Here is a 16,672-nt window from a genome sequence, read left to right on the forward strand (position 1 = left end):
CTGGCTCTCTTCTTGTTCGAAATGAATTTTTGGATTGTTTTCTCAAGATCCATGAAGTATGCTGCTGGGATCTCCATTGGAATTGCATTAAATCTATATAGCAGTTTTGGAAGTATGGCCACTTTCACTCTATTAATCCTTCCTACCCAGGAGCAGGGGATGTCTGTTCATTTTCTGATATCATCTTCAATCTCTCTTTTCAGAGTGCCATAGTTTTCAGAGAAGGGGTCTTTGATTTCTTTTGTTAGGATGATTCCTAGGTATTTCAGTTTTTTGGATGCTATTGTGAAAGGAATTATTTGCCCTATTTCTCTCTCGGTGAGTCTGTCATTGGTGTAGAGGAAAGCTATTGATTTTTGTGTGTTGACCTTGTAACCACCTACTTGACTGAATTTGGTTATTAAGTCTAGAAGACTTTTGGTGGAGTTCTTGGGGTCTCTATATAGAGTATCATGTCATCTGCAAATAATGACAATTTGACTTCTTCATTACCTATCTTTATTCCTTTTATTTCTTTCTCTTGTCTAATTGCCGTGGCTAATGTTTCCAGAACTATATTGAACAAGAGTGGTGATAGTGGACATCCTTGTCTTGTTCCTGATTTTAGTGGGAAGGATTTCAGTTTTTGACCATTTAGTATGATATTGGCTGTTGGTTTTTCATAGATGGCTTCTATCAGTTTGAGGTAGAGACCATCTATTCCAATTTTTTGTAGGGTTTTTATCATAAATGCATGTTGGATTTTGTCAAATGCTTTTTCTGCATCTATGGAGATAATCATATGGTTTTTGTCCTTGGCTCTATTCATATAGTGTATTACATTGATTGATTTGCATATATTGAACCATCCCTGCATCCCTGGGATGAATCCCACTTGATCAGGGTGTATGATCTTCTTGATGATCTTCTGCATTCTGTTTGCCAGTATCTTATTAAGGATTTTTGCATCTATGTTCATTAGTGAGATTGGCCTATAGTTCTCTTTTTTGGTTGGGTCTTTCTCTGCTTTGGGGATCAAGGTGATGCTTGCTTCCAGGAATGAATTTGGGAGTATTGCTTCCCTTTCAATTTCATTGAAGAGTTTAAACAGTAGTAGCAGCATTTCCTCTCTAAATGTCTTGTGGAATTCAGCAGTGAAGCCATCAGGGCCCGGGCTTTTCTTAGGTGATAAGTTTTTAATTACATTTTCAATTTCATTGGTTCATATTAGGTTGTTCAGAACTTTTAGGCGTTCTTCGTTCAACTTTGGTAATTCATATGTATCTAGGAATCTGTCCATTTCTTCTGTGTTGTCCATCTTATTGGCGTATAGGTTCTGGAAGTAGGTATTGATGATCCTCTGGATTTCTGCTGGGTCTGTTGTAGTTTCACCCTTTTCATTCCTAATTGCATGGATTTGGGCCTTTTCTTTCCTTTTTCTGACAAGGTTGGCTAAAGGTTTGTCAATTTTGTTGATTCTTTCAAAGAACCAACTCTTGGCTTCATTGGTTTTTTGTATCATTCTCTTAGTCTCCATTGCATTGATTTCTCCTCTGATCTTTATAATTTCCTCCCTTGTATGAGATTTGGGGTTGTCCTGCTCTTCTTTTTCTAGAAGCTTGAAGTTCAGCATCAGGTTGTTTAATTGGGCTCATTCTGTTTTCCTAATATGCATATTCACTGCTATGAATTTCCCTTGTAAGACAGCTTTCATTGTGTCCCATAGATTCCGATATGTTATATTGTCATTGTCATTTAATTGAAGGAACTATCTGATTTCTTCTTTAATTTCCTCTGTAACCCATTGGTTATTCAGAAGTGTGTTGTTCAATTTCCACATGTTTATGAAATTTTTTGAGTTTCTTTTGCTATGGATCTCCAATTTCATCGTACTATGGTCTGATAATATACAGGGGATAACTTCAATTCCTTTGCACTTACTTAAACATGTTCTATGTGTGAGTATGTGGTCTATTTTGGAGAATGACCCATGTGCAGCTGAGAAGAATGTGTATTCTGATTTTGTGGGGTGGAAGACTCTGTAAACATCTGTTAAGTTCATTTGTTCAAGAGTTCGATTGAGTTCTAGTATTTCATTAGTTATTTTTAGTCTAGTTGATCTATCTATTTGTGACAGTGGGATGTTGAGGTCCCCCACTACAATTGTATTAGTTCATATATGACTTTTCATGTCCATTAATATTTGTTTTATATAGTTGGGTACACTAGTGTTTGGTGCATAGATATTTATGATTGTCATCTCTTCCTCTTGGATTGTTCCCTTTACAAGGATGTAGTGTCCTTCTTCATCTCTCTTAGTCAGTGTTGGTTTGAAATGTACTTGATCTGCCAAGAGGATAGCTACTCCTTCTTTTTTTCGGGTTCTTGTCACATGGAGTATTGTTTTCCACCCTTTAACTTTCAGTCTATGAGTTTCCTTTTGAATGAAGTGTGTTTCTTGTATGCAGCATATTGTTGGATTTTGCTTCTTGACCCATTCTGCCAGTCTATTTCTTTTGATTGGTGAATTGAGCCCATTAATGTTGATGGTTATAACTGAAACGTATTGACTTGTCATTGCCGTGACTTTTTCTTTTTGTTGGGTTCTCCCCCTTTCCATTTAATTTCTTGTCATGCCCGATGGGTTCATTCTGCTTTGCTTCCTGGGGTTGTGATCCTCAATGTCTGTTCCTAGGATATTGTGTAAAATTCTTTGGGGTGCTGGTTTGGTATTCATGAAGTTCCTAAGGTGATCTTTGTCATTAAAGTATCTTATTTCTCCATCCATTTTGAAAGATAGTTTTGCAGAGTACATCAATCTGGGTTGGAGGCTGTTTTCCTTTAGGGCTTGGAATATGTCACTCCAAGCTCTTCTTGCCTTGATGGTTTGTGTTGAGAAGTCTGCTGTGATTCTGATGGGCTTTCCTTTGTATGTGATTTGTTTCTTTTCTCTGACTGCTTGGAGAACTTTGTTCTTCTGTTTAGTTTCTGGAATCTTAACAATTATATGCCTATGTGTAGATTTTTTTTGATCAAGGCTATTTGCAGTCCTATATGCCTCACTTATCTGTATGTCAAGCTCTTTTCCCCTGCTTGGGAAGTTTTCTGCCATTATTTCTGTGAAGAGATTTTTTATGTCATCTCCACTCTCTCCTGTTTCTTCATTGAGCCCAGTCAGTCTTATGTTATTCTTCTTTGCATCATCTAGCAGCTGCTGGATTGATTTCTCATGTTCTCTTATAATTTTGAAGCAATTTTTCTTTTCCTGGTCACTAATTGCAATCTTATCTTCTATATCTGAAATTCTGTCCTCACACTGGCTCATTCTGCTGTGTAGACTTTCAGTGGAGTTTTTCATGTCCTGGAAATCTATTTGCATGTGTTTTATGGATTCCATTTGTTTCTGATGTTGGGATTCCATCATGTTCCTCGGCTCCTCTCTAGATTTATTAATCATGTCTTGCACTAGGGGCACAATTTCTCCTGTTATCTGAGAAATTATTTCTGATTTCATTTTTTCCAGATCCCCTTTTGTTGCCAGTTCAGTGGGTCCAGGTGGTTGAATATCAGAGTGTTCTATCTCATTTCCCTTTGGGGTTGCTCTAGGTGATCTGGAAGTCTGGTTTTGAGACTGAAATTTATGTGTTTTCTCATTTCGACTGGGGCAGGGGGCTCTTAGCGCCTGCACAGATTACCTCCTCTGAGCTGGGTGAGGTGGGCCAGGGGCTGTGAGCAGTGGTAGGGATGGTGACCCAAAAGCCCTTTCCTGTGGGCTGGGAGCAGCGGGAGGGATGGTGGCCAGGAAGCCCCTTCCTCTGGACCGGGAGCAGTAGGATGGCAGCTCAGAAGCCCCTCCCTCTGGGCCAGGAGCGGTGGAAGGGATGGTGGCCTGGAAGCCCCTTCCTCTGGTCCAGGAGCAGTGGGCTGGCGGCTCAGAAGCCCCTACCTCTGGGCCGGGAACAGTGGGACTCAGTACCTTAGTCTGGCGGTCTGGTGTCCTCTGCGTCTTTGTAGTGTGGAACCGGGTGGCTGCCTGTCTGCAGCGGGCTGATTCGGCATGTTCTGTGCGACTCAGGACCTCGGTAGGGCATGAGCAGACCTGCCTATCTGGAGCGGGGTGATTTGGTGTCTTCCTCGCTCGACTCAGGACCTCGGTAGGGCGTGCCCCAAGATTCACTTTTGATAGTGAATTTTCTTATGGCCTAGTTCTGTAGAGGTCTCAGTCCATAGACAGCTGGCTCCAAAGCAGGGTGGCAGGACAGAGGGGCATCACAGAGGAGAAAAGTCCATAGCAAAGCGAGCAAGAGACAGTGAAGCAGCAAGCATGTTGAGACGATCTTGCTGGTGACCTTGATAAAAGCAATTTGAATGTAGATATAAGATGAACACCTAAATGGAGTGGATCACAGGGAATGGGAGATAAGCAAATAGACACAGTGCCTTAACTTTGAAGGATAGATATTGTAGAGAAATGGAAAAATAGCCTGAGGAGGATGTGGGGCAAGGGAGGGTGTTTTTCTTTTTTCTTCTTTTTTTCATGAAGTATGGACTGTAGCTGCATGTTTGGGAACATGTTATAATATGATGGGAACAATTCAGTAGAAAGGGAAGAATTGGTGCAGGAGAGAGAACAGCTGCTAAAGCACAGTCCTTAAGGAGGTAATAAGGAGGGAAATTTTAGCACTGAATGCTTAGATAAGTGAAAAAATGTTCAAAATCAATGAACTGAGCTTACACTTAAGAAATTAGAAAACTAAAGCTAAAGTTGGCAGAAAAAGGAAATGATGAAGAAAACATAAATCAGAGAAATAGCAGTAAAACAGTAGAGAAAATGAAAATAGCTGAGGGCCGGGGATTTAGCTCAGTGACACCGCACCTGTCTCATAAATGCAAGGTACTGAGTTCTATCCCCAGTACCACACACACACACACACACACACACACACACACACAAAGCTGATTCTTTGAGAAAATCAGTAACTGATAAAAACTGGTTAGATTGATAAGGAAGGACTAATCAGGAATGAGAAGAAAAAAGAAGGCACTAATATTAGAAATGAGAAGGAAATGTCACTTAGATCCCGTATTAATAAAAAGGGACTATTATGTACAACTTAATGCTTAAAACTTATATGAAACAAATTCCTTTAAAAAAATTTACGCAGTGTATGGTGGTGCATACCAACTATTTGGGAGGCTGAGGATCTCGAGTTGAAAGCCAGCCTGGACAACCTAGCAAGACTCAAAAAAATTGAAAAGGGCTTGGGATATAGTTTACGGTTACAGTACTGGTCTAGCATGTTTCAGGCCTTGGATTAAATCCCCAGAACCACAAACAAAAACCCTGCAATGTTCACTCAAGAATTAGAGCATCTGGGCGGGGGATTTAGCTTGGGAGGTCCATCGCCTGCCTTGCAAGTGCAAGGTCCCGAGTTCGATCCCCGGTACCAAAAAAAAAAAAAAAGGAATTAGAGCATCTGAATACTCCTGTCTTTTGACTTTTTTTCTTGCCTCTTCACAAGCCTTGTAATTATTTATTGAAAGCTAGATACTGCCTATCACTAAGCCTTTAGCAGAGGCTTTCTGTTAAACTGGATAGGAGTTGGACTGCATTGAATGTTACCTCAGCTATATATTTAGAGGACTCATGTTCCTGTAGTGGTCTTGTATTGTCTCTCCTATTGACTCAGGGCCTCCCTAAGTACACCTTTTCAGAGAAAGTCTGCATCTTGCAGCATATTCTACTGCAATCCTCTGTTATGTTCTGGAGCCCTGTTGGTGTGGCAGTGAGATGTGGGGGAGAGAGCATGTCCCATAATCTTAAACCTCAGTTTTTCAGAGGGCTTTTCCCCTCTTCAGATGAGATAGAAAGACTAGAAGAGGCTGGGGTGGGAGAAGTGCTGTTGCCCCACATGGGATGAGGCTCTAGCAAAGTCTTTTTCCTTGGCATGTAGCCTTTGTTATGTAGAGCGCTCTGGTGTATTTCAAAATGATGACATTTTCTCACTCTGAGGCTAGTGCACGCTCAGACTCCAGGAATTTGTCAAAATTAGTATATAGGTGTCCCAACTAGTTTATGGCTCTAGCACTTCATTTCCAGATAACCAGTGTCAGCTGTGGCTTGCTTTCTCTGCCTCTCCCCAACTTCTTCCCTCCCTGCCCTCTTCTTTCCCTCCCCTTCACCTCCCTCTTTCCCTCCTTCTCCTACCCCCCCCCCCATTTTTATGTCTTATTTTTGAGACAGGGTCTTGCTCAGTCACTAAGTTGCCCAGGCTGATTTTGAACTTGCAGTCATCCTGTCTCAGCCTCCCAGAATGCTGTGATTATGGGCATGTGCCACCTCTTCTGGCTCCTTTCTTTCTCTGAAGATTTCAGGGTAGCGCCTTGCTGTGAAACCATAGTGCTCTGATAGGTTCCAAAAAATTATTGATTTTGTTGTGGTTAGTTTTTTCTTGTTCTAAGGATGGAAATGATGACTTCCAAGCTCTTTATGTGTTGGAGCTAACCAGAAATGCCCTGTGTCTAATAAAGACATTGAGTTGGTAGTTTTTTATAAAGAAAACTCCCAGAAGGCCTCACTCGAGAATTCTACCAAACATTTAAAAAAAAGAATAATACAAATTCTGTACAAGCTCTTCTAGAAAATGGAAATGACACACTTTCCAGTTCATTCTGTGAGCCAGCATTACCTCAATAACAAAACCAAACAAAAACACTATAAGAAAAAATATATAGAAACTGCAGACATAGATGCAAAAATCCTCTACAACATTTTAGCAAATCTAGTAAATATAAAAAGCATAACATACATGACCATGTGGATATATCCCAGTAATACAGAAATAGTTTAATACACAAATATCAATCATCTTACCATATTAACAGACTACAATAAACATGATCATATTTTTTTTCCTTAAATTCTTTTATTGGTACATTTTAGGTATACAGTACATTTACATTTATCATTGGATGCTTGTACCTGTACATGATGTATCTTGGTTCTTATTTTTTCCCCATTCCTTGCCCTCCCTTCACTCCTTCCATCTTTCCCTATTTACAAAGACTTTTTTTCCATTTTTTCCTTTTCTCATAATTTTTCCTTTCCCTTCTTTCCTTTCTCCTTCCCCTCCCACTTCCCCTACCCCTTTGTACCTTTTCTTCCTATTTCAAATGATCAGTTATTCATTTTAATCATTTTAAAAACATGATCATATTAATAAATTCAGAAAAAGCTTCTGACAAAGCTAGCATCCATTCTTTTTTTTTTTTTCTTTTGGTACCAGGGATCGAACTCGGGTCTTTGCACTTGCAAGGCAAGCGGCAGAACCACTAAGCTAAATCCCTGGCCCCTTCATCATCCATTCATAATAACTCAGCAAAATGACTATAATACAATGAGTTTTTCCTAAAAGGACCTCATCTGCTGTGTGAAACCTCCTGCTATTTCACCATCCAGTATTTGATGGTGAAAGACAGAATGCATTCCCTGCCAAGATTGCAAACAAGGCAGGTCTCACCACTTTTATTCAACATTGTGCTGGAGGTCCTAGCCAGCATAAAAAGGCAGACAAAAGCAATAAAAGTCATACAGATGGAAAAGAAGAAATAAGACTGATGACAGAGTCTGTGTAGAAAACCCTAAGCAACTACAAAAGGACTACTAGAACTAACTAATTAGTGAGTTTTGTGAGGCCCTAAGAAAGATGGTATACAGAAGTGAATACACTGGCACAAACAATTGGAAATTGAAGTTATAATAGTTGGTTCTCCAGAACTATTTTGCTTCTCAAACTGTCGTAAAGGGTCATATTGAAAATTTTTAATTTATCACAGATCAATACTTTTGAAAACATAATAATTATAAAAATGTGGATAAGGCAGACATTACAAACTTAAACTTGTTAGATTCAGTAGAGTAGTAAGTTTCAGTAAATGCAATCAGGATAAACATAGGGATAAGAAAAGAATTTAGAAATTTACATGTTTATAGGCGGTTCATGTAGAATCACTACTATAGGATTCTGTTGTTCTGTAGCTGATCAAATGCAAATGAAATGATGATTCTGTACATCAAATGCCCATGCTGCACTATAAAAGAATAGTATATCAGTATTTAAAATTTTTGATAACTTATCGAAATGAGCTTTCTCTTATTTACCCACTGTAGACCAGACTGATAACAACGCCACCCTTAGAATAAAGCATATATAAATTATGTCCATGTTTACCCAAAATATATCATAAAGATCTGATAGTAGATATGAATAGAGGGCTCTGGAACAGGTCCACTTATATAGAAATTTAGTACTTAATAAAAGTGACCTTTTTTTTTTTTTTGCACTACTGGGGATTGAACTCAGGGCCTCACACTGAGCCACCTCCCTACCCTTTTTTATTTTTTTTTCAGCTGTGAGACAGGGTCTTGCTAAGTTGCCCACACTACTAGGCTTGAACTTGCCATCCTCCTGCTTCAGTCTCTGAGAACTAGGATTACAGTTATATGCCATTGCATCTGGTTTAAAATTGACATTTTAAGCTAGGCCTGGTGGTGCATGCCTGTAATCCCAGGAGGATCGCTGCAAGTTTGAGACTAGCGAGACCCTGTCTCAAAAAAAAAAAAAGGGCTGGGGATTTAGCTCAGTGGCGCTTCACCTGCCTCACAAGAGCAAGGTCTTGAGTTTGATCCCCAGTACCAAAAAAAAGGACTTTAAATCAATAGGGAGAATATTAGCTCTTTAATAAATGGGCCTGTTTGATTATATTTGGGTGGAGGGGGGAGTTATGTCCTTACTCTTGCTAAAATCTAACATAATAATTCAAATGCAGAGAACATAAAAGAATTCCTGTAGGTGACAATCCTCTGTAGTATGTGTCAGCCACACTCAGGCAAGCAAATAGATTTACCCACTGTGATCCCATCTACTATTTTTCAAAAGCAAGGAACAATTTACAAACAGTAAAATGATCTGTGATCATATGAGGAATTTCGGCCAGTGTGTGTGTGCCCCTGTGTCACTGTTATCCCAACCATTTCCTTTCCCCTTTATGGTTCCCTCCTGCTCATTTCTGGTCAGTGCACACTGCCTTCCACAGAGGCAGTGGGTCCCACTTGCATCTCATAGATTAAAACTTCAATTAAAACTTCATTTAAATAGAATAACACAAAAGGTACTCTGTTGTGTCTGGCTCCTTTTACTCAACATAATTTTCTGAGCTTTGTCCATGATTTAGTGTATATCAATAATTTTCAACATTTTATTGCTGAATAGTATTCTATTTATGGCTTTACCACAATTTGTTTAGCCAATCTTTTGTTGATGGATGCATATTATTCTGTTCATCTTCCGTTTGTTCCCCTGCATGAGACTGAGTTCACTGAATATAAGGACCTTGCCTAAATCCTGCTTGAGTTCCCTTGACTTCATCTGCGCTTAGCAGACAGTAGTTGTTGGTTAAAAGTTTGCTTTTGAATGAGGAGATATGAGAAAGAAAGTCAATTGGAAATTACTTTGAATGGGGGGGGAGAGGCGGAGTTTAATCCAGATTTCTCCCAGTGGTTAAAAGGAAGTGATAAGCTCTTGAGCTGTGCTTGTTAGTGGGTATATGGTCCTTCACGGAAAAGGATGTGCCAGTCAGGAAAACGTTTTTATGGTTGTGTTTTGGGTGCTTGGAAAAGAGAGGGACTAAGATACACGAGACCTGTTAATGGATATCTGCTTTCAGCCCATGAACTAACTGGTCTGTGTTACCTACCTACCTCACCAAAAAGACAGGGTGACTGTGTCATCTCCTATCCAGTTATAGAGCTCTCGGTCTGCCCTTGTTGTCTTTGTTGCAGGTAATTCAAAGTTAATATTTGAAACAAGTGAACTCAAGCAGAAATGATGACTTTGACTTACAATATTGAGAAGTCATAGCTAGTCATATGATTGGAGGGCCAAGGATTTAGCTTAGTGGTGCCACACCTGCCTTGCAAGTGCAAGGTCCTGAGTTTGATCCCCAGTACTGAAAAAAAAAAAATGATTGGAGATCACGCTCTTTCCCATCTCCCACCTGCGGGGCAAGTGCACGGGAAGGGTTATGCCCACCCTGGCTACAGGAGGCCAGGAGGAGGCAGGCTGTCAGGACAGGTGAGGATGGCACTGGGTGTCCTTTGGCTATATGTAGGCTTTTGTTTTTGTTTTTTATTTTTCCTTTTTTACACATTTATTGAGGTATAATTGATAGGAGATAAATGGCACATATTTCAAGTATAAAATGTGAACAGTTTTGACATGTGGGAAAACCATCACCAAAACCCAAATAATGAACGTATCCATCACCACAGTCATTTCTCATGTACTTTTGTAGCCTCTCCACCCCTACTCTATCTCTTCCCCAGGAAGCCACCAATCTGATTTGTCACTATAGTTTAGTTTGCATTTAAAAATTTTTTCTATGTGAAATGAAATATATACATTCACCATATATACATATACTGTATGTGTGTATGTTTATTTATTCCTTTTCTCCAGTTCAGCTGAGGAAAAGAGAAAGCCCAATGAATTTATCCCCTGGGAATTTGTTTTAAGAGTTAAAGGTAACACCCCAGAAGCTAGCCAACTCCTCTATGCAATTGTGGTTGGCGATCTTGATAGATTTCCCTCACCTTAAAATGGCCACTATGTATAATAGCTGCCTTCTCCTTCCCATAATACCCTGCTTCCCTCCCAAACCCAGTTCCAAAATGGCTTCTTTCCTGCCCAAATTGGCCTTCTCCTTCCCATAATATTCTGTTTCCCACCTAAAACCCAAGATGGCTTCTCCAGCCAAAAGACAACCTTCTTCCAAACATGCTCCTCTTCCTGCCAAAAGAGTAACCTGATACTTGCTCTCTTCCTAGCAACTTGTTTGTTTGTTTGTTTGTTTGGTACCGGGGATCGAACTTGTGACCTTGCACTTGCAGGCAGGTGGTGGAACCACTGAGCTAAATCCCCAGCGCTCTAGCAACTAGTGATGTCACAGGCTCCTCCAATCCTGGTCACACACCTTTCAAACCCTCCAGTCCCTAACCACCAACCACATCCCCCAAACCCCACCCTAGCTCCCATAAAAGCTCTCCCTACCCCAGCCACACTGCTGCACTTCTTTGTTCAGAGGCAGTCCGGCAGATTGTTTCTTCTCCTTAATAAAGGCTTGTTGTGGTACTGGTCTGGTCTTGGTTTTTGGCTCTTTTACCTGACAGATCTTGAGTCAGATATCCTGCACACAGGCCAGGGTTTAATGTTACCAAGCAGATTGGAGGCAGGAGGTGGTGGTTAACTTTCTGGAACTCACTGGCACAATGTATTTAGTGTCCTTCACCTGTGAGTTTTATGAGGTTACTGCATGCAGTGAAGCATGGTGAATTCTGTTACATGAAGATGTTTCCATGTCACTGGAGCTGTGAAGGGTGGCCCTAGAACCGTCACCAACAATCCTGTTGCTACAGGAACTGTGCCAGCTTAGGTTAGCTAGCAGGGCCCTTGTTTCCCACTTAGAATTTAAGGTCCACACTCTGCCAGTCTCTGGGTTGTTGCATAATGGAACAAGAGTACACAAGTGCGTGGTATTACCAAGTTGCTGGTTAACCTACAGTCATAGTGACATGCTCACTTGGTTGCAATAATTTTTTATGGTGAATTATTCAGGATGCCAAAGTACTTTGACCCTTATTTCTGTCCCATCATTCTGTATAATGAAGGGGCCCAGGTGGAATCAGGAGACCCTCTCCACCACATTTCCAACCCCTACTCCTGATGTGTGACAGCTAAATGGAGTTAGAGGAGCGTGTGCCCCTCTGGGGCCATCTCCAGTGTGCAAGCCAAGTCCCAGAGGCCCCACCCACCCAGCCCTCCGGTGCTCAGCTTATGTGCAAGCAGCCCCAGAGGTCACATTTCCTCCTGTGGATGAGCCATCGGATTTCTCTGGACATCTTCAAGGAAAGCTACTCGTAATGTCTGAGCGCAGACCGAGCTAACAGTGCAAGCAACAGGGAGTTTAGAGTGCTCAATTTTGCCAGAACCTAGCCAGCTGGCCTGGCGGGCCACAGAAGCATAGACACATCTTGTAGGTGCAGGAACCCCAGGGCTCAGAGGAGATAGTGTGGGGGGGGGGGCGGGGGGGTTGTCACCCAGCCAGGGTCCTGCACAAGGTCCTTTGCAGTTAACCAGGCTGGGTGGGGAAGAAGTGGGAGAAGAGTCCAAGGTCTGCTGCTGGGCTGTTCATCTTGGCTTCATTTTCCTTCTGCCCTCTTGTAATCCCCCTCTGGTGTCCCCTCCACTCAGAGTCCCCTAACTACCATCCCCGTCCATCAACCTCCCAGGTGTCCTTTTTTTTTTTTTTGGCACCGGGGATCAAACTCAGGACCTTGCACTTGCGAGGCAAGCCATAGCACCACTGAGCTAAATCCCCAGCCCTGGTGTCCTTTATTTTTGCGTGAAAGTCCTCTAGGCTTACCTCTCCCAAAACAAGTCTCCAAAGAGGTTAGCATCCCACATCTGCCAGTCTGCTAAGGTGACCACTGGCCACAAAAGGCTACTGAGCGCTTGGGATGTGGTTAGTAAAACTGAGACACTTTTATTTTAATAAATTTAAATTTAAAAGCTGATGACTCATTCAGTAATTTGGAAAACTTAAATATGTTTGGAACAACTGCTTTCTCAACTGTTAATTTTATGAAATCTAAATACAAATCAAATATTTATAAGGAAAATTTAGCATCTGAACTGAGACACGTTGTATGTGTGAATGTTAAAAACTTTCTATGGAAAAATTAAATATCTCATTAAAATACTGATTATACATACTGAAATTACAGAATTACATAAAATATATTATGAAAATTAGAGTTACTGGTTTCTTTTACCCTTTTTTAGGGTGGCTACTAGAAAGTCTGTTTGGCACTATATTTTATTTCTCTTGGGCTGTATACTTTAGATTGTTTTAGCAGCATTTAGATGAGAGAAGGGCTAAGTGAAGGAAGACTTGAATTCCTCTGCCAGCCCGTGGTGCTTTCCTACTTCCCTGCCATAAGCCCAGATGAATCTTGAGTTCAGGGAGTGGGGAGGCAGGCTGTGGAGAGAGGGGAGATACCTTTGCCTCACTCCAGGAAGCGCCTTCCCTGGCCCCCACACCAGTGGGTGGAGCAAGTCGAAGGTTTGAGCACCTCAGGGGAACTGTCTCACACCCCACTTGTCTTCATCTCTGTAAGTAGCCATAGCGCCTGGTAAGATGCCAGCCAGAACTGAAGCATCCTCAGGTGCCAGCTGAAGGGACCATCAGAACCTGGAGGGTTTGTAAAGCTTCTACTCCAAAGCTCAGCCAATTGCTGTGTCACCTCCTAGAGCACATTACTCTTAAACAGTTCACCTATCTCTGTCCTTGGTTGTTAAAGTAAAAATTAGAAACTTCCCTAAATAACTCACATACACAGTGATGGTACTGGCTGTAACCTTCACAGCTCTGCCTCTTTTAGTGAACCAGGATGTTAAATCTGATCTTAGACAAAAGTTTATATGGGGAGTGATAGCTTGTTTCACAAAAGAATCTAAAGTAACAGCAACCAAAAGAGCCCATCACATACTAGGCACAGCACTCTGGGGAGTGAGGAGATAATAGGACCTGTTCCTTAGAGTCACATCCCTTTGGTTTGGAACATGAGCTTTCCTTTTCCCACCTATCCTTTTAAACCTGATCTACCCTTCAAAACCCAAATTTGTTAGACCCTACCTCCTCTCTGGTCTTTCCCTGATTACTCTGGATTTTCCACCCCCACCAAGAAGCAGCTGTGTGACTTGGGGCTGCACATGTCATAGGTTTGCGGGCCTCCATCCTCAGCTAAGTGGATTTAAATTAGTTTGGAGCCAGGTCCTAAGACCTAAATGTAAAGGATGGGATTATTTGTTCTCATTAGTTGTCCCTCACCATAACAGGGAGCTACAAAGTGCTTTGAAAATAGTAACACTTTAACCCTACCTCCAAAAAATCAGACTGACTTGAAAAACATTTTATTTATAATTTCTTCTATTTACAGTGTATGCCTTCATTACAATCATTGTTACAATAAATATGGACGTGCTAAACAGACCATCACCACAGTGGCTCCTGGTCCGAGGCACAGGCTCAGAGGGGTGCTGCAGGTCCCTGACCTTCCCAAGAGATGGTCAGGAAAGCCCACAGTTCCCTGAGGGTGCAGGAATTTAGGCTCTGAACTTTTTCCAGGACTAAGAAGTCAGCACAGCAAATCCTAGAATGTCTGTTAAAGCAACAGGTACAGGTTTTTACCAGATGATACAGAACAAAAAGGTTCACAATCCTGTTAGTGAGAGGCAAAGGAAACACTAGAGAAGGCAGGGCCTTGCCCCACGGTCCTCCCCAGGCTGTGCCTTGTTGTTGTCATTTCCACCTGCCATGTGTCCCCGAGGGGAATCCAGTTCAGGGTGACTGCACTTCCCACACCACAGCACCGGCTGCCTGCAGTGGTGGCTCTTGTCAGCGGAATGAGAGAGAATTGGAAGCAAACTGGAGCTCGGACTCTGGCAGGATTCTTGAAGCCTTCTTTCTGCTACCCTGGCTTTTTTTCCTCCTGGCCACGCAGGCTGAATGCCTGGGCCGTGCTGAGGAGGAGAGTGAAGGAGAAATGCCGCTGTTCATCTCCCTGTGTGGCTTCTTTTTTACGACCATCCCTTAGGCCAGTGTAATGATCTCTGTGTTCTCTCATCCATGTATGCAGCATTTTTTGAAAGACAGTCTCACTCCTCTGAAGCGGCTTGCACTAGTTTCTGATTGGCAGTGCTGGGCCAAGGCCAAGGAACCACCTAATTTGTGTTGATGGCCAGCCATGATGATGGTTGTCCTTGGGGGATGCCACCCAGGCTCACACAATATGTCTGTGCCCCCATTAAGTCCCCTGTAACCTTCCCTAATGAGACAAGCTACAAAGACATTGGACTTGCCATCATCCAAAGTGTGGCAGTGGACAAGAGAATTTTTCAAGTTGGACGGAGTAGAAGAAAACAGACATTATAAAGAAATCTATGCTTCAAGAGGACATTCCGTGCTGTCAAAATGAGACTGAATCAGAGTTCCCTGTGAACTCCAAGGAATCAGTGATTAGGGGCTGCTGGTTGAAGCTCCTTTCAGTCATGGAACTGACTAATCTCAGGGTTCTCACCTCTATTAGAGGAAAATGAACAAAATTAAGTCTTCTCAGAAACTGTTTTTGCAACTCGGGAGTGAGTGGAGACTCTTAGTTAACATTCCATAATTATTGGTCCTTAAATACTGCAGCCATGCTAGCAGATAGCTTCCTGCTCTTAATAATGTAAAAATGTGTTTTGGCTAAACCATGATCAGACATCCTCAAAGTCAGAGGATTAGACAAATCTAGATTTCAGGCTGGCAGTAAGAATACCACAGAAGTGACAAATGACATTTGGACAAAAGAGACAAAGTCTTTCTTGCAGTCATTTTGCTCCTACCAATTTCCTGTAGTTTCAAAGGAAGGTCTATTACAAACATATACTAATTTAAAAATGAAATAAAACAAAGGTAAAAAGAGAAAAGCAGATTGGACCATCCCAGCTCAGGTCTACTTTAAGAGGGAGAAACCATCTCATTTTTGAAGAAATAGCCTAATTAGTTGTAAAATCTTTGAAGTATGAAACATAACCATGGACAGGCTGGTTATTGGGCTTAATGATCAGATCTCATGTTGTGGCCTAATAGACAACTTGTGATTCCAGTTCTGACTCCAGAGAGAGACTTTGCTGGACCATGTATGTCTTCTTATTCTTGATCTCTCCCTCCCTCTTATCCCTTCTCCCCTCTGTCTCTCTTTTCATCTCCACCAAGAAATGGAACTTGAAACTGCCCTTCTTGAAGGTCCAGTCAGGTCTCTGACCCAATGGACAGGACTGTGAAAATGGCCCAATATATTACAAAGTGTATCTCGTATCATTTTCTGACAACCTGACCCTTCCTGTGTCAATTCTTCCCCAACATTTTGGGGTCAGATTTGAAGGGTTTGTCAGAGCAAAAGTAAACCCCAGGAATCTAACTCCTCCCATGAAGAAAGAAACTAAATTTCAAAAGCAACACTTAAACAGAGAGTGTACATTCTGGTCGGAAAGCTTGGAGAATAAACAGAATTTCCAGGATACTTGAAAACATTTCAGGTGAAATCCTGGTTGGAAATGTGTTCCAACCATGAACAGCCCACCTGTAGGTGACTCGGTCTGTGACCCAGACTCCAGACCCCTCAGCCATCTCACACAGGTACAGCAATTAGCTCAGAGTTCCTGCCTTCTGACCCAGGAGCTCCTCCCATCCATGGATCACACTGTGGGTGGCTGTGGCACAAGGGTAGGGGGAGGCCAGTGGCCCAAGAGTCTGGAGTGTTTGCAGGTTAAGCTCCAGAGAACATCTTGAGGAGTTTCAAGTGTCCAGAGAGCCAAGGTGTATAGCGAGGTGCTTCCTTGGATGTCTGGGAGTGCCCGGGGCCTCAGGGGAGAGTCTCAGTCTCCTTCTTGATGGCTGGTTTGTAAATGACTCCCTTGTTTTCACCTTTTGTGCTACTGGAACAATAAGATGTAAGTCTTGTTAGTCAAGAGGAGAGAGTGAGCCAGAGAGCAGTATGACTCAGAATCAGAATTGAAGGGGTTTTAGAAAT

The 16,672-nt window shown here is 41.9% G+C and overlaps 1 protein-coding gene across 6 annotated transcripts in view; it reads right to left on the reverse strand.

Moving 5' to 3' along the window:
* Positions 1-13,993: 13,993 nt before the first annotated feature.
* Ca12 (carbonic anhydrase 12) overlaps positions 13,994-16,672 on the reverse strand; it is a 75,640-nt gene continuing 72,961 nt past the window's right edge. For 4 of the 6 annotated variants that reach the window (XR_015446487.1, XR_015446488.1, XM_004855681.3 and 1 more), the window contains one exon: positions 13,994-16,577. Coding sequence is in view for 4 of the 6 variants with exons in the window: in XM_004855681.3 (XP_004855738.1) it covers positions 16,505-16,577 (73 nt within the window). In the remaining 2 variants the exon portion in view is untranslated. The remainder of the gene's footprint in view (positions 16,578-16,672) is intronic. The other 2 variants (XM_021237105.2, XM_021237104.2) reach the window with 1 other exon arrangement.

The sequence above is a fragment of the Heterocephalus glaber genome, unplaced genomic scaffold, assembly GCF_053883595.1.
Source record: "Heterocephalus glaber isolate CG9 unplaced genomic scaffold, H.glaber_assembly_v1.0 deba00001689, whole genome shotgun sequence".
NCBI classification, from domain to species: Eukaryota; Metazoa; Chordata; class Mammalia; order Rodentia; family Bathyergidae; genus Heterocephalus; species Heterocephalus glaber.